General features: G+C 40.2%; 1 protein-coding gene across 1 annotated transcript; it reads right to left on the bottom strand.

Annotated features, from left to right (window-relative positions):
- Window positions 1-597: 597 nt before the first annotated feature.
- Window positions 598-20,708, bottom strand: DUSP1 (dual specificity phosphatase 1). The gene is made up of 4 exons (XM_074212406.1): window positions 19,918-20,708; window positions 19,475-19,620; window positions 18,833-19,052; window positions 598-18,712 (listed from the first exon to the last, which is right to left on the bottom strand). Exons 1-4 carry the CDS (start codon window positions 20,285-20,287, stop codon window positions 18,342-18,344), a joined length of 1,107 nt encoding a protein of 368 aa, XP_074068507.1. The 5' UTR covers window positions 20,288-20,708; the 3' UTR covers window positions 598-18,341.
- Window positions 20,709-22,942: the final 2,234 nt, after the last annotated feature.

The raw sequence follows: 22,942 nt of genomic DNA, 5'->3' as shown, positions 1-22,942 counted from the left end.
ATATAAAGGAATATACTTTTTATGCAGTACATGGCACTTACATAAAAATTGACCATGTACTAGGGCATAAAAACCTAATGATTCACTATGAAATAGTGAATACATCTTTCTCAGATCATAATGCAATAAAAATCATATGCAATACTGGACCAGGAAGATACAGACCCAAAACTAATTGGAAACTAAATAACCTCATTTTTAAAAATGAGTGGATCAAACAACAAATTATAGAAAGAATTATTTCATCCAAGATAATGACAATAATGAAACAAGATAACAAACCTATGGGATTCACTCAAGGTAGCTATCAGAGGATATATTATACCTTTAAATGCTTACATGAATAAATTAGAGAAAGAGGAAATCATTGAACTAAATATGCAACTAAAAAAATTAGAGAAAGAATAAATTTAAAAATCCCCAATTAAATACCAAATTAGAAATTATAAAAATTAAAGGAGAAATTAACAAAATCGAAAGCAAAAAAAATAATTATTGAATTAATAAATAAAACCAAGAGTTGGTTTTATGAAAAAAAACAATAAAATTGATAAACCTCTGGTCAATTTGATTTAAAAAAAGAAAAAGAAAGAAGAGGGGCAGCTAGGTGGCACAGTGGATAGAGTACCAGCCCGGGAGTCAGGAGTACCTGAGTTCAAATCCAACCTCAGACACTTAGTAATTACCTAGCTGTGTGACCTTGGACAAGCCACTTAACCCCACTGCCTTGCAAGAAAGAAAGAAAGAAAGAAAAAAGAAAGAAAGAAAGAAAGAAAACCAAATTGCTAGTATCATAAATGAAAAAAGTGAACATAGCACCAATGAGGAGGAAATTAAAGTAATAGTTGGAAATTATTTTGCCTAACTCTATGCAAATAAATTTGATGATCTAAGTGAAATGGATGAATATTTACAAAAATATAAGTTGCCCAGGTTAAATGAAGAGGAAATTAAATACCTAAACAACCCTATCTCACAAGTGAATTCTAGCAAACATTTAAGGAACAACTGGTTCCAATTCTATATAAACTCTTTAGAAAAATAGGTGAAGATGGAACTCTGCCTAACTCTTTCTATGACACAAATATGGTGCTGATACCTAAACCAGGAAGAGGTAAAACAGAGAAAGAAAATTATAGACCTATCTCCCTGATGAATATGGATGTAAAAAATCTTAAATAAAATCTTAGCAAAATGATTAAAAGTTATCACTAGGATAATACACTATGAACAAGTCCAGTTTATTCCAGGGATGCAGGGTTGGTTCAATATTAGGAAAACTGCTTGTATAATTAATTATATCAATAACAAACCAATCAGAAATCATATGATTATATCAAAAGATACTGAAAAAGCTTTTGACAAAATACAGTGCCCATTCCTACTAAATACAAGAGAGTATAGGAATAAATGGCTTATTCCTTAGAATAACAAGCAGTATCTATTCAAAACCATTAACAAACATTATATGCAACAGGGATAGTCTAGAGGCATTCCCAATAAGATTGGGGTGGAACAAGGATGCCCATTATCACCACTACTATTCAATATTGCATTAGAAATGTTAGCCTCAGCAATAAGAGAAGAAAAAGAAATTGAAGGAATTAGAATTGGGAAGGAAGAGACAAAACTCTCACTCTTTGCAGATGACATGATGGTATCTAGAGAATCCCAAAAAATCATCTAAAAAAATTACTAGAAATAATTAGCAACTTTAGCAAAGTCACAGGATATAAAACAAACCTTCATAAATCCCCATTTCTATATATTACTAGCAAGATATAGCAAAAAGTACTAGAAAGAGAAATCCCATTCAAAGTTACCTCAGACAATATAAAATACTTGGGAATCTATCTGCTAAGGCAGACCCAAAAACTTTTTGAAAACAATTACAAAACACTTCTCACACAAATTAAATCAGATTTAGGGGCCATTAGGTGGCTCAGTGGGTAGAGCACTGGCCCTGGAGTCAGGAGTACCTGAGTTCAAATCCAGCCTCAGAGACTTAATGATTACCTAGCTATGTGGCCTTGGGAAGCCACTTAATGTCCATTGCCTTGCAAAAACAAAACAAAACCAAAAAACAAATAAAATCAGATTTAAATAACTGAGCAAATATCAACTGCTCACGGATAGGCCGAGGTAATATAATAAAAATGACAATTCTACCAAAATTAAACTACTTGTTTAGTGCCCTACCAATCAAAATTCCAACAAATTACTTTGAGTTAGAAAAATTTGTAAGTAAATTCATATGGAGAAATAAAAAGTCAAGAATTTCCAGGGATTCAATGGGAAAAAGTGTAAAAGAAGGTGGCTTAGCCTTACCAGATCTAAAGTTATATTATAAAGCATCAGTATTGGCCAAGAAATAGAGTGGTGGATCAGTGGAATAGATTAGGGGCAATAGCAGGAAATGATTATAGTAATCTGCTGTTTGATAAACCCAAAGAATCCAGCTATTAGGATAAAAACTCTCTCTTTGATAAAAACTATTGGGAAAATTGGAGGTTATTATGGAAGAAGCTTAAATTAGACCAACATCTCACACCCTATACCAAGATAAGATCAAAATGGATACAGGATTTAGAAATAAAAAACAATATTATAAGCAAATTAGAAGATCAAGGAGTAGTTTACCTGTCATATCTATGGAAAGGGAAGCAGTTTATGGCCAAGAAAGAAATGGAGAACATCATTAAAAATAAACTAGATAATTTCAATTGCATTAAAAAGCTTTTGCACACATAAAACCACTGTAACCAAGATCAAAAGAAATGTATCAAAATTGGGAAACAATTTTTACAACTAGTATTTCTGACAAAGGACTCATTTCTAAAATATACAGAGAACTGAGTCAAATTTTCAAAAAAAAACCATTCCCCAATTGACAAATGGTCAAAAGACATGCAAAGACAATTTACAGATGAGGAAATCAAAGCAATCCATAGTCATATGAAAAATTGCTCTAAATCATTATTTATTAGAGAAATGAAAATTAAAGCATCTCTGAGATACCACCTCACACCTCTCAGACTGGCCAATGTGACCAGAAAAGACAATGATCAACGTTGGAAGGGATGTGGGAAATCTGGGACACTAATGCATTGTTGGTGGAGCTGTGAACTCGTCCAACCTTTCTGGAGAGCAGTTTGGAGTTATACCCAAAGGGCAACAAAAATGTGCATACCCTTTTTGAGCCAGCAATACTACTACTGGGTCTATACCCTGAAGATATTATGAAAAATGGTAAAAACATCACTTGTACAAAAATATTCATAGCAGCCCTGTTTGTGGGGGCAAAGAATTGGAAATTAAGTAAATGTCCTTCAATTGGAGAATGGCTTAACAAACTATGGTATATGTATGTCATGCAATACTATTGTTCTATTAGAAACCAGGAGGGATGGGAATTCAGGGAAGCCTAGAAGCATTTGCATGAACTGATGCTGAGCAAAATGAGCAGAACAAGAAGAACATTGTACACCCTAACAGCAACATGGGAGTGATGACCAACCTTGATGGACTTGCTCAATCAGACACAGTTTGAGGGTATCTGTGATGGAGAATACAATCTGTATCCAGAGAAAGAATTGTGGAGTTTGAACAAAGACCAAAGACTATTACCTTTAATGTAGGGGGAAAAAAACCATTATCTTATAATGTAATTCTGCTAACTCTTATACTTTATTTTTCTCCCTTAAGGATATGATTTCTCTCTCATCACATTCAACTTAGATCAATGTATAGTATGGAAACAATGTAAAGACGAACAGACTGCCTTCTGTGGGTGGGGGGGAGAGGAAAGGAAGATTAGGAGAAAAATTGTAAAACTCAAAAATAAATAAAATCTTAAAGGAAAAAAAAGATAACCTCCTAATTGGTCTCCCTGTCTCTAATGTGTCTCTTCTCAAATTTATCCTTGATGCAACTGACAAATTGACATTATCAAAAAAAATAAATCTGACCATGTTTTCCCTGTACACACCACTCAAAAATCTTCAGTGGCTTACTCCTACTTCTAAAATAAAACACCCAGACTGGCATTTAAAAGCCTCCCCAAAATCTAGCTCCTATCTACTCTGTTCCAGTCAAATTGGCCAGCCAGGTAGCTGTTCCCAATAAAGCATATTCCATCTCCTGAGTCCTTGCCTTTATATAAGTTGTTCATCCTGTGCTAAGCCCACTCTCTTCAAGTTTCCTTCAAAGCATAACTCCAGGATTGTTCCCTGTAGACAGACAGCCTTTACTAATTCTTTTGTTGTGAGTTCCTTTTTTCACTTGAATTTTTTTCTTATTTTTTGAAAACATATCAGTGTACATATTTGTATATTGCATCTTCCTTTGCCTTATGTGCAAAAATTAATCTTTTTCTCTGTCTCTAGTACAGTGACCAGCATATAGTAGATATTTAATTATTGAAATAATTTGATACCAGTTAAAAATAGCAGTTGATCAATCAATAAGTGTTTGATAGGTTCCTACTATGTATTAGGCATTGGAAACAAAGAAAGGTAAAAGACAATTCTTGCTCTCAAAAAGTTCATACAGTGGGGAGAAGAGAGCACAAAAGCAACTACAGCACATTAGAAATATATGTGATAAGGGGTGGCTAAGTGGCACAGTGGATAGAGCACCAGCCCTGGAGTCAGGAGTATCTGAGTTCAAATCCGACCTCAGACATTTAATAATTACCTAGCTGTGTGACCTTGGGCAAGTCACTTAACCCCATTTGCCTTGCAAAAAAACCCTGAAAAAACCCTAAAAAAAAAAGAAATATATGTGATAAGTTAGAGATCTTTGACAAAAGGAAGCTATTAACATTAAGGGATCATGGAATAGATTAGGTTTACAACATACCAAAGCTATTAAACATGGTAGCATTGTGTTTGATAAACTCAAAGACCCAGTCCTGGGGTAAGAACTCACTATTTGGCAAAAATTGCTCAGAAAACTGGAAAACTGTTTCATAGAAATTGGGGAAAGACCACCATCTCAAATTGTAAACCAAGATAAACTCCTAATGGATATATATGACTTAGACATAAATATTGATATTATAATTAAATTAAGAGGATCAAGGAAGAAATTAACTTTCAGACTTACAGACAGGGAAAGAATTCAGAGTTACAAGAGCAATAGAAAGATTCTAGAAAACAAAATGGACAATTTTGATTTTATAAAATTGAAAAGTTTTTATACAAATATAAAATAGATAAAATTGGAAGGGAAACACAACTGAAAAAATTGAAAATAAGCATACTATTTAATTGATGGGTTCTAAATTTCCCTAGTCATTCTGGAAAGCACTGTGGAACTATATTACAAAAGTTATTAAACTGCACACATTCCTTGACTCATCTATACCACCAAGTCACTACTTCAAAGAGATTTTATACCCATATGTACAAAATTTTTATTGTAGCTCTTTTCTAAGAATTCCAAATTGGAAACTAAAGAAGTGCCCGCCTATTGGGTATTCTTATACTGTCATGCCAGCAAACAACATTGAATGAAAAATTTCAGAGTAAATAGGCAGATTGCTGTGAACTGATGCAAAGAAGAGTAGAATTTTTAACATAGAACAATTAACATTGTAACAACATAACAGAAAGACAACTTTGAAAGTCTTTAGAACTCTAACAAATGGAATGATAAAACATGAGTCCAGAGTACTAAAGATGAGATCTGCATATCCGGACAAGGCCAACATGGAAATTTATTTTGCTAGATTATGTATATTTATTGTGAGAATTTTTGTCTTTGCTTTTAATTGTTGGGAGGGAAGGATAGAAGGGAGGATAAATGCTTAAAACAAGAAATTCTTAAATCTTTTTAAAAATAAAAAAAAAACTTGGGGCAGCTAGGTGGCATAGTGGATAGAGCACCGGCCCTGGAGTCAGGAGTACCTGAGTTCAAATCAGGCCTCAGACACTTAATTGCCTAGCTGTCTGGCCTTGGGCAAGCTACTTAACCCCATTGCCAAGCAAAAACCAAAAGAATAAAAATAAAAATAAAAAACTTAGATGAATATTCATAGTACATATATATGTTTGTATTTGTTGAATTGAAACAAATTAAAATGTGTTTTATCACCTTATAAGAACCTTTGAGTTTTCTATCTGACTAGCAGTTAAAACTTTCTGTAAGTGTTGTCTCTATTAGAATGTGAGTTCCTTGAGATTAGAGCTTCTCTAACTTTTCTATTTTTATCTCCAGCACTTAGCACAGTGTCTTCTCTAAATGGTAGGAGTGCCAAAGAGGAAGGATTGATCCCAGGACTTGATATACAGGGTCTTCCAGGATTCTGGGATCTTCAAGAATGTGGCTATGGACCCCATCTAGGAAGATTAAAGGCACCTCTATCCATCTCAGGAGGACTTATATGGGGAAGTGATGTTGAACCAGAATTAGAGAAACCTGATCTGCCCGGAATTTTTACTTTCAAATCAGATGTAATCTACTAGTTAGAACAAAGATAAACACTGAGCATACCAAAGGGAAGTATCCTAAGAATCCAGGAGTAAAGGAGAAGATAGAATGGGTCTCCTTGAAGGAGACGCCAAGAATGGTTTCACCAAGCATCAGCAGGAGGAAATTCATTGTCACACTCTGCATTCCAGACAGACCAACTTGCCTGCTCTTCCCTGAACAAGACATTCCAACTTTCATCTCTATACCTTTGTACAGGATATCCTCAGACCAGAATGCACTCCTGCCTTGCTTCTGCCTCAGAAACCCTGACCTCCTTCAGAGGAAATGCCATTTCCTATAGAAAGCCAATATTGATTTCTCAGTTGCTAGCACCCTGATCCCTGGATAACCTATTTTGTGTTTAATTCATCTGTGTACATGTCCTTTCCCCAGTATCTTGAAGGTAGAGATTATTAATTTGTAGTTTTCTTTCTTCAGAAACAAATATAGTTTCTGAAACTTAAGGAACGTACAGTTCCTTTGAAGACCTTTATTATTGTGCCACTTATATAAAGCCTTTCCTGACCCCTATTGACTCCCCTCAAGGTTGCTTCATAATCTGCATGAATTTATGCATGTTCATGTTATCTTCCCTTTTTCACTGGAGTAGAGGATCCCTATGAGCACTTCTAGTGGCATTTTGGTTGGTTCTTGTCCTTCATTATTGAAGAAGACCAAAATGACATCACGGCTTTAGAGGCAAATTATAGTGTCTCCAACTGTGACTGATCAAACCACTACAAGCTTGGAATGCTCTGCCACAAGTCAGGCACAAATAGTCCATGTGAACCCCTGGGGTATTTACTCTAAACTTACATATGTCACATTTCCTTTGAGCAGCTTCATTCTGCCTCTCTGATAAGGGCATGCCATGCTGGACAGTCCCATAACAGTGTCTCCCATGCTGCCCAATCAATTCCAAAGTTCTTTTTTTAATTGATACTTTATTTTTCCTATTATATGTTGTGAAAGTTTTTCAACATTCATCCACATGCATATGCATATTTTAAGTTACACAATTTCCTTCTACCCTCCCTTCCCACACCCTTCCCCTCATCAGCAGCAGTCTGATGACTATTGTACAGAAGCAATTATGTTTACATGTCCACAGATCAGTCATTTTCTGTATAAGGAATTAGGATTAAAGGAAAAGAAAAAGATAAGAGACATTTTTACAAAGTGAATATAGTGTTCACTCAAATTCTGTAGGTGAGTTTTGTTTCTTTTCATCTGGATAGCCTTGTCCATAGCAGGTCTCCTAGGGTTGTCCTAATTGTCTGAACTGCTGAGAACTGCATCCATCAAAGGTGATTAATCCACAATGTTGTTACTAACGTGTACAATGTTCTCTTGGTTCTGCTCCCTTCACTCAGTAATTCAGCTCATACTTCTCTAGAGTCACTCATTCATGGTCTCTCCATAACATTCATATACCATATTCTCCAATTGATGGGCCTCTGCTCAGTTTCCAATTCTTTGCCACTACAAAATAGAGCAGCTATGAATATTTTGTATCATATGGAATTTTTCCCATTTTTTATGATTTCTTCTGGATATAGACCTGGAATTGATATTGCTGGGTCAAAAGGGTATGATTAGAGATTTGCTCTTTGGGTACAGTTTCATATTGGCTTGCATTAATCATCCACCAACAATGCATAAATGTCCCTATCCTCCCAAAAACCTTTCCTACATTGATCATTTTCCCTTTTTGTCATCTTAGCCAATATGATAGGTATGAGGTAGAATCTCATAATTGTTTTAATTTGCATTTCTCTAATCAATAATAATTTGGAGCCTCTTTTCATATGATTACATATAACTTTAATTTCTTCATTTGAAAATTGTTCACATTCTTTGACCATTTATCAATTGGAGAATGATTTGTAACTTATAAATTTGATGCAAAATTCCAAAGTTCATAAGAGAGACCTTCATAGTGTTGTGATATCACTTCTTCTGACCTCCCTGAGAACACTTGCCCTATGTGAGTTCTCCAAAAAACAGTCTTTTTGGCACACATACTTCTGGTATTTGAACAACTTGTCCAGCCCATCATAGATGTGTTTACTGTAGTAATGTTTGAATGCTTGGCAGTTTAGCTCAAGAAAGGAGCTCAATGTTTGATCTTTTGCCAGGTGATCCTAAGACAATTTCAATGGAAGTGATTCCTTTTCCTGGAATGGCATTGATAGACTGTCCAGGTTTCACAGGCATACAGCAATGAGGGTCAGCCTAACAGCTCTGTAGACCTTCAGTTTATGGTCAGTCTAATTCCTCTTCTCTCCCATACTTTCCTTTAGAGCCTCCCATATACTGAGCTAGCTCTGGAAATGTTTGTGTCAACCTCATTGCCAATGTGTACCTCCCTGGAAAGTATATTGCCAAGATAAGTGAACTTATCCACAGTTATCAAAACCTTTCCATTTACTGTAACCAATGGTTCCACATATGGATGGTGTGGTGCTGGCTGATGGATCATCTGTGTTTTATCGGTGTTCATTTTTAGACCAAAACTAGCACAAATAGCAGAGAATCAGTCCTTACTGTGTTGCATCTCAGCCTCAGAGTCTGTACTGAGGGCAAATCATCTGCAAACAGAAAATCATGCACCAACACTCCCTCCACTTTGGTTTATAGCCTTTTCAAGTTGAAGAATTTACCAGCAACTGTGTTTTCTGACCTTGAAGCCATGTTCACCATCAGTGAAGGCATCTGATAACATGGCTGAAAATATCATGCTAAAAAACATGGGAGCAAGGACATTGTCTTGTTTTTGGTGGCCAGAAAATCTCCAGAGAATTGTCCACTATCCAGAACCTGGGCCAGTGTATCATCATGAAATTGATGTACAATACTGATGAACTTCTCCAGGGAACCAAATCTTGACATAATTTTCTATAAACCCTTATGACTAACAGTATCAAAGGCCCAGGTCATATCTACAAATGTTCTAACCAGACCTTTAGTCTGCTCCTGGAATTTTTTCTAAAGAAGTTGAACAGCATACGCTGTATCAACTGTTCCTCAACTCTTTCTGAAGTCACACTGTCCCTCAGGGAGATGTTCAGCTTCCAGATGAAGGATCTGCCTATTGAGGAAGCATCTGGCAGGAATATTACTAGCAAAGACTAAAAGAGAAATATCCTGTGATTATCACAGGACAACCTATTCCATTTACCTTTATAGAGATGGACAATGGAGGCATCCTTGAATTCCTGGGAAGTAATCTCTTTATGTCTTATAATCTGGAAAATTTCAGTGAACTTTTTCATGAGCCTTGGACCTCCCCACCTTGTAATTCGCATCTGGAATAGAATCAGCACCAGGTGCTTTGCCATACAAAAGGATCCTAATGCTGTTCAAAACCTCTTCTTCAGTTGGAACTTCAGCTAGGAGCTGATTGACTTCAACTTGAGGTAAATGATCAGTGGCTTCTGCATTGATTGATGATAATCTGTTAAGAACATGATGGAACTGTTCAGTCCATCTCTCCAGGATCTTGATTCTATCACTAATCAACATGGCTCCATCAACACTGAGTGGTTGAGATGCATCATATATATTTGTTCCATAAATAGCCTTTGGTGCATCTTAAAAGCACTTTGGGTGTTACTATCTGGACAAAACTGAATTTCATCTGCCTTCAAGATTCCTGAATATCTCTAAACTTCACTTGTACTTTAATTTTGGTGGAATTAAATTCTGCCTTCTTAGAAATGAATTGATAAAACCTGTGGAGTTCTTATTTTTCATTTTCCAGCTTCTGGATTTCCTCATCATTTTCATCAAACCAGTCTTGAAATTTTGAGTATTCTGACCCAGTTTATCAAATGCAGTGCTGTACACCAGATCTCTGAAGGTTGCCCACTTCTTCTCTTCTCCACTCTTGTCAACTGTGTGTTGGCTCAGCTTTCACTTCAAGTTAGCAACAAACTGTTTCCACTCAGAAAGACATTCTAATCTGTTGACGTTAATTCTTGTGGTGGTCCCTTTGCCTTGGGGACTCTGCTTTGGTTGAATGTGAATATTTAGCTTGGAGAGGATGAGTTTGTGATCAGTCCAGCATTCTGTACCACATGTTGCCTTTACCACTCTCACATCCTGTCTGTCTCTTCTCCTTAAAATCACATAGTCTATTAGGTGCCAATATTTGCTACAAGGGTGCATCCAGGAAGTTGTATTGCCTTCAAGTAAGTGGAAGAGAGTGTTTAGGACGAGGTCATGAGATGTTAAAGTCTTTAGTAGTAGATGACCATAGCTGATGCTGTTTCCAACTCCATCTGGAAAGCAAGCTACTGCAAGCTTCAATGAGCTAGAAAGGATTAGAGGACAGATCTGGTCATTTAGGTCTGTTCTTGAAGAAAAATTTGGAGAGACAGAGAATCCAGTTGACTGTAGAGGGTGATGAATTTTTAGGCCACAGCAACCCTCAAAGACTGCCTACAATATTCTAGTGGTATTGTATTCTGTGCCTATAACTCTCTGAAATACTACCAACATCTAAAAATCACAAAAAAATAATATTTGTTAATATAAACAAATTACTCTCTTCACAATTTGATGGGGTAAATATTTTACAAATCAGGAAATTAAAGCTCAGAGAGGTCAAGGACTTTGCAAGGACCAAGTGACAAAGGAAGGATCTGAATATGTATCCAGAGGGTTAAGTTCAGCACTTTTTCCATAATTTCACTAATTCTTTTGGTTGAATTCAATAAAATGACCTTCCATAGGGTAATAGATGTCAACAAAAGAAAAGGAGTTTTCATTTAGACAAGATTTTTATTCTTTTCTCTATTTTTTTTTGTTCTGCCTTAGGAAGATTTGGCCTAGGACACTGGGAAATTCCCCATAGGTGGTTTACATGGGAGAGTACAAAACCCTTTGCACACCTGCTTTCAGAAATGCTGAGTCAGTAAAAAAAGCAGAAGCTGCCTCTCTCCTTGGGAATGACTTCAGGTCTGTCTATCCAGCTTGGCTGGACCCAGGGCACATAGATGCCTGCGGTCAGGGTAGCGGGGGAAGGGAGCCAAATCTAGCCACTCACTAGCAGCAATTCAGCAAACTAAAGGAGAGACGGTTCCTGATTTTTTCACCTTTCTGACGGGCCTGTCCCTATTGTTTGCCCCAGTGTGTACTAGTAACGAGGGAAGCAGCGCCAGCATTTTTGAGCAACGACATCCCCCCTCCCCCAGCCTTTTTTTAATCACTTAACAACAAACTGATTTGTCAGCAACAGGAAGCATCATTACTGCCTTCCTCACAAAAGGGAAACTCCTAGGGGTTGCTATGGGGATATATGCAACTGTATAATTACAGATTTATATAATCTTAAAGGCATACACTCGACTAGATGAACAAATGAAGGAGGTTAAGCTCTGGGAGACAGATGTCCAGCTTGTACTTTCTAAGAGCAATGTGACGACAGGCTCAAACTTAGAAGATAGCCTCAGAAACTGCAACAAAGTAAGGAGGGAGACAAATATGCATTTAGGCATTCTCAAGCCCTGAAACCACTTCAGCAACTTCAGCTAGGAGAGAAAACTTTCCTGACTCCAGTTTCTGCTTTCAGAATGTGTGATCCAATTTTCCACCAAAAAAGGACACTCGTTCCCTTAATGCAACTTGAGTATTCTCTTCACCAGAAAACACTGGTTTTCCTCCAAAAGCACTTAAGGAAAAAAAAAAAAGAAAATTGACTTTATGCTCTCTCTGACATTTTCTGAAGTGACAGGAAAAAAAAATCAAAAGTTAGTCAATAAATATTTGTTAAACAATCAGGGTTAAGTGATTTGCTCAATCACACAACTAGTAGGTGTGAGAGGTCAAATATGAACTCAGGCCCCCTTGTCTCCAGGGCCTGTGCTCAGGACACTTGATGCTTACTAGCTATATCACCTTGGGCAAGTCATTTATCCCTGCTTACCACACACGGGGCCATCTCCAGTCATCCTGATTTGTATCTGGCCACTGGACTCAGGTAGCTTCAGGGGAGAAAGTGAGGATGGTGACCCATGTCACAGTTGTTAATTAGCTAGAGATGCAAAGAAAGACAAATAATAGTCCCTGCCCTTAAGAAGCTCACAAAAGGGAAACTGCTAGAAGTCTAAAGGGGGAGACAATAAGCAAACAAATGAGCACAAATAAGCTATATATAATATAAACAGGAAATCATTAAAAGGGGGAGTACAAGAATTAAGAGGGGGTAAGCAAGGTTTCCTGGAATTTTAGTTGGGACTTAAAGGCAGCCAGGGAAGCCAGTAGGAAGAGATGAAGAGGGAGAACTTTCCAGGCATGGGGGGACAGCTAGATTAAGGGGGGGGGGGGGAATGAGGTAGGTTCCCCCAAAAGATAATGAATCATTTTCAAAAGCAAAGATGCAGTCAGAAAATATTAGAGGAAAAGTACCTCAAATCCACAAGAGTTAAAGGCAATAAAATAAAAACAATCCTGAAGGATATACCCTCCTCTCACCCCCCCCCAATCATCAAAATGCAAAGATGACAAAAGATGAAAATGGGAGATGTTGGAGGGACTAGGGAAAAATCAGCATTGTGATATATTGTTGATAGAGCTATGAATTGGCCAGCTGTTCTGGAAGATAATAAGTAGTTATGCAAGGGAAGTCACCAAACTGTTCTTATTCTTGGATCTTGATTCCCACAATCAGTCATAAACTCCAGGAAGGTCAATGACAGGAAAGGAAGTCCATGACAGAAAGTAGGTCTAACTTATACCAAAATATTCATAGAAGCATTTTGAAATGGAAAAACTAGGAGCAAAATGGGTGCCCATCAAGTAGGGAGAACTGGGGGAAAAAATTATAATATGTGAATGTAAAATAATATCATGGCTTTTATGGAGACCAGAGAAAAGGGTCTGGGAAAGAGGGAGTTTAAGGATGGAGCTGGAGAAATGGGTTTCAGGGAAGGTGATTAAGAATAGATGTAATTTCATTTTGTGAAGAATTCAGCCATCTCTCTGATTTAGGAGGGAAAGAAAGGCTTAAACTTTAATTCACAGGTTACTGCAAAAGTTCACAGGTTACTACAAAAAGTTCACAAGTTGGGGGAAGCTAGGTGGCAGCGAAGTGAATACAGCACCAGCCCTGGAGTCAAGAGTACCTGAGTTCAAATCTGACTTCAGATAATAATTGCCTAGCTGTGTGGCCTTGGGCAAGCCATTTAACCCCAATGCCTTTTCAAAATCTAAAAAAAAAAATGGTTCACAAGTTAACTACAAACACAAGTCAGGTTCTTTGGAGAAGCAACAAAATAGTGAATTTCACTAGTAGTAGAGTTCAGTAAAGAAGCAGCCACAAATTGGGCTGGTGAGAACATCAAGGACTACTAAGAGAAGGAAAGAGTGTGAAAGGTTATTTGGGGATCATACTCCCCAAGAGTGGGTTGTCTTCACAGGAAGACAAGCAATCAGGGAATAAGTAGTAGAGAAGAGCAAAGGGAGAGGGGAACACCCTACCCCCTAGAGCAGGTTATCCTCTAAAGGTAGAGGAGCAACAAGTGAGCTTTTAAGGAGGTTGTAGGGAGAGGTAGGTAGGGGCAGGTAGCTCAGAAAGGAGATGAAGTAATCAAGGTACCTAGATAAGGGGTGGTAGATCAAAGACTTAATCCTTTCAAGTTGTTTTGTTGATAGAGGCTTGTTTTGTGCCTGGGGGAGAGAGAGTAGGAATTTATGGAGTCCTTTCCAAGGTTAGGACAAGGTACTTTACTAAAAGTTCATTGATCTCATCTCATAGCTTGGGACCATGTAATGCAAGTGAGGGGGAAGATACGTGGTAAGTAAAAAGGGTACAGATTAATAACTATAAAACATCTTTCTCTTTCCAATATTTCCCCTTCTTCAGTATCATGAAGAAAATGGCCAATAGGAAAAATTTCAAGGTCCATGGTAAGACTTGTATAAACTTATCCGGAATGAAGCAGTACCCAAAAAACAATATATCTTGATAATTCAAATTAAATATAAGAATCAGTTCTGATACTAGAGGACTGCTGGTATCAGTAGATAGATACTTTGAAAGTGGAATATTACAGAAACTGCCCATCACAGTGCGTCAGTTGGTTTTCTTTTATTTTGTTATAATAGGAGGTGAGGAGATATTAGGAAGTGATATATAAAGAACAGTCATCCACAAACCTTTTTAAAAAAAAGCAATTTGTGTTCAAAAAAAAAAAGTTAGGAGAGAGCAAGGACTCAGCCTCTCCTGGAGTGATGAGAGGTAGAATCAGCTTGAACTATGATAAATGACTGAGCCCTTTTCACCAATTGGTCCATTAGGCAGTGTCTGTACTGTTCCACTCCATAGAGCACTTTGAAGATTAATTTTAGCTCAGCTATTGCTTGCCAAGCAGAAAGAGATGGTATTGAGTCCACAGGGATAGCTGACAGAAGGCAAAGGCCATAGGAGAGATGTCACTGGTGCATTTCTGTCCAAAGGTACTAGCTAGTTTCTAGGGCTTGGCAGAACAATGTGCAACTGTCTTGTTTTAAAGGCCCTAATTCAAATACCTTTCCAATCCAGAACTCCTTTATAGGATGAAAACTGACAGGCCAAGGTAAGCAGTTAGGACACAGGGCTCTTTTGATCCTTTTCAACACTGCCCATCAGCGTTCGCTTACTGTTCAGAAACTTGAACTTGTAGAGTCAGGGGCAGCTCTATGAAGTATTCCACCTGTTCAAATGATACTCACAAATGTACATTTGTGACACTGTATGGGTTCATTCAAGGACACTCTTCCTATCAAATAATGTCAAAAGGTTTTATCTTCCAAATTCATTGTCTCAAACTCATTGCCCCCCAGTATCTTAGATTGGCTTATCCAGCAACAAGAGAGAATGGCAACAAGATTATCTTGTGTTCAAGTGGAACTGACATGACAGATGAAATAAGCTACAACGAACTTCTTGGAAAAAGGTAGGTGGCAACTAGACTGATGATTGCTTGACCCAAGTATAGTTCTTTCTTTGCTGCTGTGTGATTTTACCCAAGTCCCAAATCTGGACTTTAAGTTGCTCAAATAAGAGAACTAGCATCTAGGAAGGAGGGCAAACATTTATTAGTGCCTATAATGTACCAGACTAAGCACTTTACAAATATTATTTCCCTTGAACTTTACATCATGGGAAGAAAGTACTATTATCCCTATTTTATAGATGAGGGAACTGAGGCAAAGATTAAGTGACTTGCCCAGGGTCATACACAGCTGGTATCTAGAGCAGGATTAGGTCTTCCTGATTCCACCTTACTAAATGCCTGGCTGGTTGTACTCTGGAGCCCCTACCAACTCTAATATTCTATGCTCCCAACCTGTTTAACATGGGGGAAAATATATATTTTTACTATTATTGACTCTCAACAGTTTATCATGTTTTAATGAAAACTATACTGAATTTGAAGTCAAGAGAGACCTGAGTTTAAATTCTGCCTCTAAAACTTACAAACTAGTTACTAACTGAAGTTAAGACCCAATAACTTAACCTTATTAAATATAAATTTCTCTATGCTATTCCATATTTGAGGACATGAACTTTCATGTCCTTTTCAGCTCTACACATGTGGTCCTGTGGTTTCATATGTTAACCTTACCTCTGCAACCAGATTGTAAAAACGTATCATAGGCTTGTGACATTTTTTTTTTAGGTTTTTGCAAGGCAATGGGGTTAAGTGACTTGCCCAAGGTCACACAGCTAGGTAATTATTGTTTGAGGCCCAATTTGAACTCAGATACTCCTGACTCCAGGGCCAGTGCTCTATCCACTGCACCACCTAGTTGCCCAGCTCATGACATTTTAAAGACCTTAGGGTCTATGTAGTCCAGCATTCTCATTTTGCAGATTCAGGAAATGAGCTCCAAAGATTGTGAAATGAATTACCCAAAGTAACAGATAGGAAATGACAGAGTCAAGACTCCAAGATCATTGCTCTTTTCAGTATACTACTGTTCCCAAAAATAAGGCAGTCTTCCTTAGGGTACTTGACTGGGCTACCATAAAGGATTTTAGAGTTCAGGAAGAGATTTTCTAATAATGTTTGTCCTTCATTGTTGAAGAAGACTACAGCTTCAGGGAGATGATGCCATGACTGGTACATGAAATGAATTTGAGGGGGATTTGACTGTGGTCAAACCTTACCTTTAAGGGGTAAGATTGTCTAGTCAGGTCTGACTCTTCATGACCCTATTTGGAGTTTTCTTGGCAATGATACTAAAGTAGTTGGCCATTTCCTTCTCCAGTTCTTTTGACAGATGAAGAAACTGAAGCAGAGTGAAGTGACTTGCCTAGGGTCACCAACTAAATTTGAGGCCAAATTTGAGCTCAGGAAGATGACTCCTGACTCACTCTTAGCCATAAGGCTTATAAAAGAGGCAGAGCCAAGATTTAATTGGAGGTCCTAGAACTTCTAACTTAAAAATTTATCATTCTTCACATTATATTACAATGCTGGAGCCTCCTTTCCCACACCTCCATTTCACTGATGAGAAAAGAGATTCAAGTTCACTCAGATACTAGATAACAGCTGTAGTTTAAGCACAGGTCTAAATCCAAAACCAATGCAATAACTTCTTATCCCTTTTTCTAAATCCTTCAAGTAGCATTTGAATTTGATAAACTGAGTACAGTATTGTATTGACAAATCACCATGAAACAACTGCTTCATGTGCAGCATCTGGTTTTCCAGGGTGATTCTCATTTTCTATTTCATTTGTGACATATTTTGGGGGTTTTTTGGTTTGTTTTTTGCAAGGCAATAGAGTTAAGTGACTTGCCCAATCACACAGCTAGGTGATTAAGTGTCTGAGGCCACATTTGAACTCAGGTCCCCTTGACTCCTGGGCTGATTTGCTCTATCTACTGTGCCACCTAGCTGCTCCTCATTTGTGACATGTTAAACAAAATTTTCCCCCACACAATTTAGCCCTCTTCCCCCAAAGAAATAACTTCCAGGGCTGGTAACTGCTGTTTTTTCTGTGTCATATTTCACTGGGGATTGTGGGGAGAGGGAAGTTAGAGCAAGGAGGAAAGGGAAACAAAAGAGTTAAGAGCAGAGTTAAATTTCAATAGAAATGTCATAATTTATTCTGCTTGTATAAAAAAGTCATCGTTATGTAACAAAATGTCTTCTTTAAAGAAGAAATATATTATTTCAGGTCATAAATAATCAGCAAACATACAACCAACTTGGCAACTCAAAAAAAAAAAAGCACTCTTGCCTGGTGCTTTTCCGTCAGTGCTAAGAGAACAAATGTTTAAGGATGTATTTACAGGATTACAGTACTCCAACAAAAAAAAATTGAGGTATTTGGTTTTTCTAGAAGTGGAATCTGAGGTTTGTGAAAGCTGAACACATCTACACAAATAAATAATGGGAACTTTCACACTGTATGTGTGTATGTGTGTGTGTATATAATATATATATATATATATATGTATAAATATATATATATATAAATGTCAAAGGGGAACAGCCTCTTCTGCTGGCTAAGTGTCCAGAAATGGTAATACTGGTAGGTTTGTCAAGCATAAAGAATAAAGTTCTAAGAAGAGAGGCCATTAGGAGCCCACAAAGAGAACTATTTTTTTTTTTTTGCTTCTCTTCATCACAGGAACCTGATGTACCAACTAGACATTGGTCCAAGACACACTTCAGAACTGAGCACAAATGAACCTTAGAGTCAATTCAGTCCAGTTCACCCATGTTGTTCTCAAGTGTGAAGTTCAGCAGAGATGAACCCAGATGACATTATAGCAAAGCTGAGACATTATCCCCCAGAGTTATTGCACTTTGTTTTAGACAGGAGCCTCAAGTTCCTTATGTGGTTCTCAAGTGACTTCCCTGAGTCTCTCAGCAGCTTGGGGAAGTGGTCATTGGGCTCTGAAGGTAGTTCAAAGCATTAGAGGAAGAATGAACAGGGATGGAGACAGGAAAATTAAAGACTGTGGTCGTGGAAGTCCCTCTGTCAAGCACAGCCATGGCAGGACTCCCTGCTTCTGCTGAACAGTGAGGAGCTAGGACTTGGGATTCGAACTGTAATAACTGACCCATAAAACTGAAGTTGGGAGAGATGATGCTTCTTCTTTGCTTCACAAACTCAAAGGCCTCATCCAGTTTGACCCGATTGGTCCTCATGAGGTAAGCTAGGCAGATGGTGGCTGATCGGGAGATACCAGCCTGACAATGAACGAACACCCTTCCTCCTGCATTCTTTATAGAGTCTGGAATACATACAATGAACAACTGTTTACCCAAAAATTAGTATCATTTTTACACTGGTTTTTCTTCCCAGCGTAACCCAAACCCAAGGTATGGAATCAACATTCATAACGATTATTTACCTATGAAGTCAATGGCTTCATTGAACCAGGAGCTTATATCAGCCTTGTGATTGTCCTCCACGGGGATGCTTTTGTACTGGTAGTGATCTTCAAAATGGTTGGGGCAATTTGCAGAGACATTGATCAAGGCTGTGATTCCTAGAGCATCCAGCATATCCTTCCTGGATGCGTGATAAGCACTGCCCAAGTAAAGAAAAGGTAGGATCTCCACTGGACCACCCTGAAATGCAAGAAATTTTTTGAATGCTCATGCATAGTCCCAAATTATAACATGTGAAATATATATGCAAAATATTCCAATCCTTCTGGTCCCTGATTTTCTTGATAAGTTATTTACTGAGGAAGAGGAATTCACTAAGTATAATTACTGAAGGAAAAATGAGCTAATTTTGCCACAAAATAGTGGCACTGGATGGGGGGGTAGGAGATGACATGATTAATTAATTAATCATTTGGTGTCACTATAAAACTGAATTATTTGTATTGTCCTTAGAGGGCGACCAACATCTTGAATACCTAAAGCCCTACCCTCCTCAATCCACTTAACTCTAAAGGGGAAAAAAATAAGAATTCTATGCCCCCTTCTCACTACTATTGGAGCTCTGTGCCGGCTGCCTTCCTCCCTCAGCCATTTATACTGACCTGGTCATAGAGAGGTGTGCCACAGGAGCTGCACCCTGATTCTGCGCTGCCGGGGACGCTGGCGCTCAGAGGCAGGCTCAGACCCACGGGTGTAGACTGCTTGCTGCACAGTTCGGAGCAGGCAGAGGAGAAAGCTTCGTATCCTCCTGAAAACACAAAACAGACACGTTCTCCCATTACCTCCGAGGACCGCGCATTCCATTCCGCTCCTGGCCTTTCTCCCCCACCCGAAGGGAAGTTTAACGGGAGAGGAAGGCAAAGTGATGCCTAATTTGCCTCTTTTAGGATGGGCTTGGGACACTGCCGAGCAGTCTGTCCTCAGAGGTTTTTGCTCACGGGCTCCCAGCGGTGCGGAGGGTAAGGGCCGGGAGTGCTTGAGACAAAAGGCTCCGGAGCCCCTCGGGGCGCCTCCCCACCTCGGGACGGCGGCGGGAGGCGGGTACCTTTGAGGAAGCAGATGCGCGCGGCGCGAGCCTCCCTGCACAGGGCGCTGGCGGCCAGCACCAGGGTGCTGTCCCTCTTGGACAACTCCAGCTCCGGGCTGCGCTCGTCCAGGAGCACCACGGCCTGGTAGAGGCCGGCCAGCAGGCGGCCGCGCAGCTCCTCGTTGGGCACGATGTGCTCCAGCCCCATGGCGCCCTTGGCGCGCCTCTTGACGATGGTGCTGAAGCGCACGTTGAAGGAGCCCAGGATGTGCGAGGAGTTGAAGGAGAAGAAGGAGCGGCAGTCCAGCACCAGGCACTGCGCCGCCCGCTCCTGCAGCAGCGCTCTCAGCCCCTCGCAGTCCAGGGCGCAGACGTCCATGTTGACCATCGCTCGCGGGAGCCCCCCCAGCCTGACAGAGAAAGGGGGCACAGCGAGGGGCGGGGCGCGCCCACAGAAGAGGGGCTCCGTCCGGCCCGAAGCCCCTGCTCGCCCGGGTGGCCAAGGGGGAAGAATGGAAGCCCCCGGGCTGGGCTGGCGCCAAGTTCTTTGTTTCTCTCCCACAGGGGCCGGCGCCTGTCTTGTTTTTGTTTTTCTTATATTCCTAGAGAAAAGCCAGAATGTCCACGCGCAGAGTCTGCGGCGCCAAGCAAGCTTCCTTAAGACTTGTGCACTCGAAGAAAGTCAAAGAGGAGAAAAGCGTCCGAGCCGAGTCTCCTTCCTTTCTCTCTCTCTCTCTCTCTGTCTTTCTTCTTCCTTCCCTGGGTCCTGCGCTCCCCACCACTCCGCGGAACCGGCCGGCTGCGCCCTCGCAGCGCCTTCTGCTAGGCGCACGCCGGCCACCCGCCTTATATAGTCCAGCCCGGAACTTTCCCCCCCGCCCCGCTCGCTGTGAGTGTGTTTGTTTGTTTGAATGGGGCCGGGTCACGTGGTCTGGGGTGACGTCACCGCCCAGGCCCGAGCGCGGCCCTCCCGGTGCCAGAAGCGAAGACGTCATCGACCCCGCGGCAGAGACGACTCCGGGCGAACGCGGCGCCGCAGCACCAGCCGGGCCTCCCCGCCCCCTTCCCCTCCCCCCATCCGCCCCGGCCCGCTCCCTGGGCAGGGACCCAGGTCCCGGAGCCAGCAGCTGCGCCCCGGAGGGGGAGGGGAGGGGAGGGGCGGGGGAGCGGGGCCGCTACCCCAGGGCGGGAGACGTGCCTGCGGGGGGCGGAGGGAAGAGCCTTGGATTCGGAAACCCCCCTAGCCCCGACCGCCGCGGTGCCAGCGAGCGAGATGCCCCCTCCCCGTGCCCTCGGTTCCCAAGCTGTAAAAAGTGGGGTGCGAGAACCAGCTTGACCCGAAGCCGCCCGCTGACACCCCACGACTGCACCCTCGGGGAGCCCTTCGGAATATGGCTACAACAGAACGGGGGAGGCCGGGGCTCCATAGGAAAAACACACTATTTTGCCGTCAGAAAACCCATTCACATGAAAAGTGAGCCCTCCATCCCTTGGGCCTGGCTCCCGAACCAACCCGCGGGTCCGGAGAGCTGCTTTTTTGGAATGGGATCGGGCTGGAAGCCTCATGGTGCGAGAGCCGCCTCCGGGACCCGGGAGGACCGCCGGGCCTCTCTCTCATTGGACGCCGGAGGGCGGGTGGTTTTTTTAAACAAGCCTTCCCAGTCTTTTAGCCCAACGGACTCGGGGGCCCGCTTCCTAGGGACACACAGATCCTCTAGTAATCGAAAGTGGGTTGTGTATTCAGGCTTTTAAAAAAATAAAATGTGGCACAAGGTGATGAGTATTTCTCAAATTCCCTTTAACTTTGTCATTTCTCTTTTTAGAAAATTGCAACTAGTCCGTCCCTCTCCCCTCCCCATACCCTTCTACTTCCATTTTGATTATAGGTACATACTTCTGCAATTTGTATTACTGGACTTGGTCAGTATGTAAATATTACAACATTATGTTTCTGAGTGTCCAGGACTTGAAGAACTTTTTGTGGTTTCTTCCCCCCACTGTTCTTTGGGGATTTCACAAACAAGCCACTGTGTCAGTAAATGCTGGATCATCAGGATACAACTTCTTATGTCAGCCCGAGTTCAGATGTGCCTACACAGATTGAAACTCCTAGATGGGTTTTTTTTTTCTAAAGAACCAGGGTGCAAATCTCAGGTTGGAATTTTCGCAAATTTATTTTCAGTCCAGTTATTGCTCATATAAAATCAGAAAAGTCCTCAATGCCAAGTTAGCAATACTTGGAAAGAAAAGAAAAAACTCTTGAGAAATCATTGTTTATGACTTGTTACACATAGCTTGTTATATACCATATAAGTTCATGGTTTCATAGCATCTTATGGATATTGTGTAGCAGACATCTGTATCATTATAAAAAGCTTTTATGTGTCCATGTCCAGAAGCCATCCCTCCCTACTTTGAATTCTTAAAGACCAAGATAATCTTTAAGAGGTATACAAAGCTCTGTTTTGTATAATTCTATGTGGATTTATCCCCTCTAGAAGACTGGGTAGGTTCCTTGAGGATAAACATTGTGGATATTCAGGAAATATTTGCTGAAATTAATTCACAGTTGTTCTATGATAAATGACAATGACAAAAGGGTTCTCTATACACTAAAAATTCTTAGGATCAGTTGAACCAAATGGTCAAAACTTCTGTTGTTCAGACCAGGTCATAGCTTAAAGACAGGAACAAGTGCAAATATTTTCATTCTTTCAACATGATTGTGAGTTAACAGCAGCCTAGAAGAGCAATTCCTTTGGCCCTAAGGGCAGAAGAAAGAACTAGGACCTGGCATTGAATTTTGGCTTAGCTAATATTTTGACATGGAAGATATGAAGTGACTTTACTTAATTATAAAACTTTATTTAAAAAAACACTAGAAATTTCTAAGATGTGACAAAGTGGTCCAGGGAACTCCTAGTGATTCAGAAACTTGGAAGCCTTATCCGCCTCCAGCTCCAGTAACTCTTCTGCAATTTTTGGTTTTAGAAAGTTGCTTGGGTCATACACCAAGTAGGAGTCAAAGGCAGGGCTTGAAAAC

Source organism: Macrotis lagotis, chromosome 1, assembly GCF_037893015.1.
Source record: "Macrotis lagotis isolate mMagLag1 chromosome 1, bilby.v1.9.chrom.fasta, whole genome shotgun sequence".
Lineage (NCBI taxonomy): Eukaryota > Metazoa > Chordata > Mammalia > Peramelemorphia > Peramelidae > Macrotis > Macrotis lagotis.
Note: the sequence above shows the minus strand (reverse complement) of the source record. Positions and strands in the feature narration are given on the sequence as shown.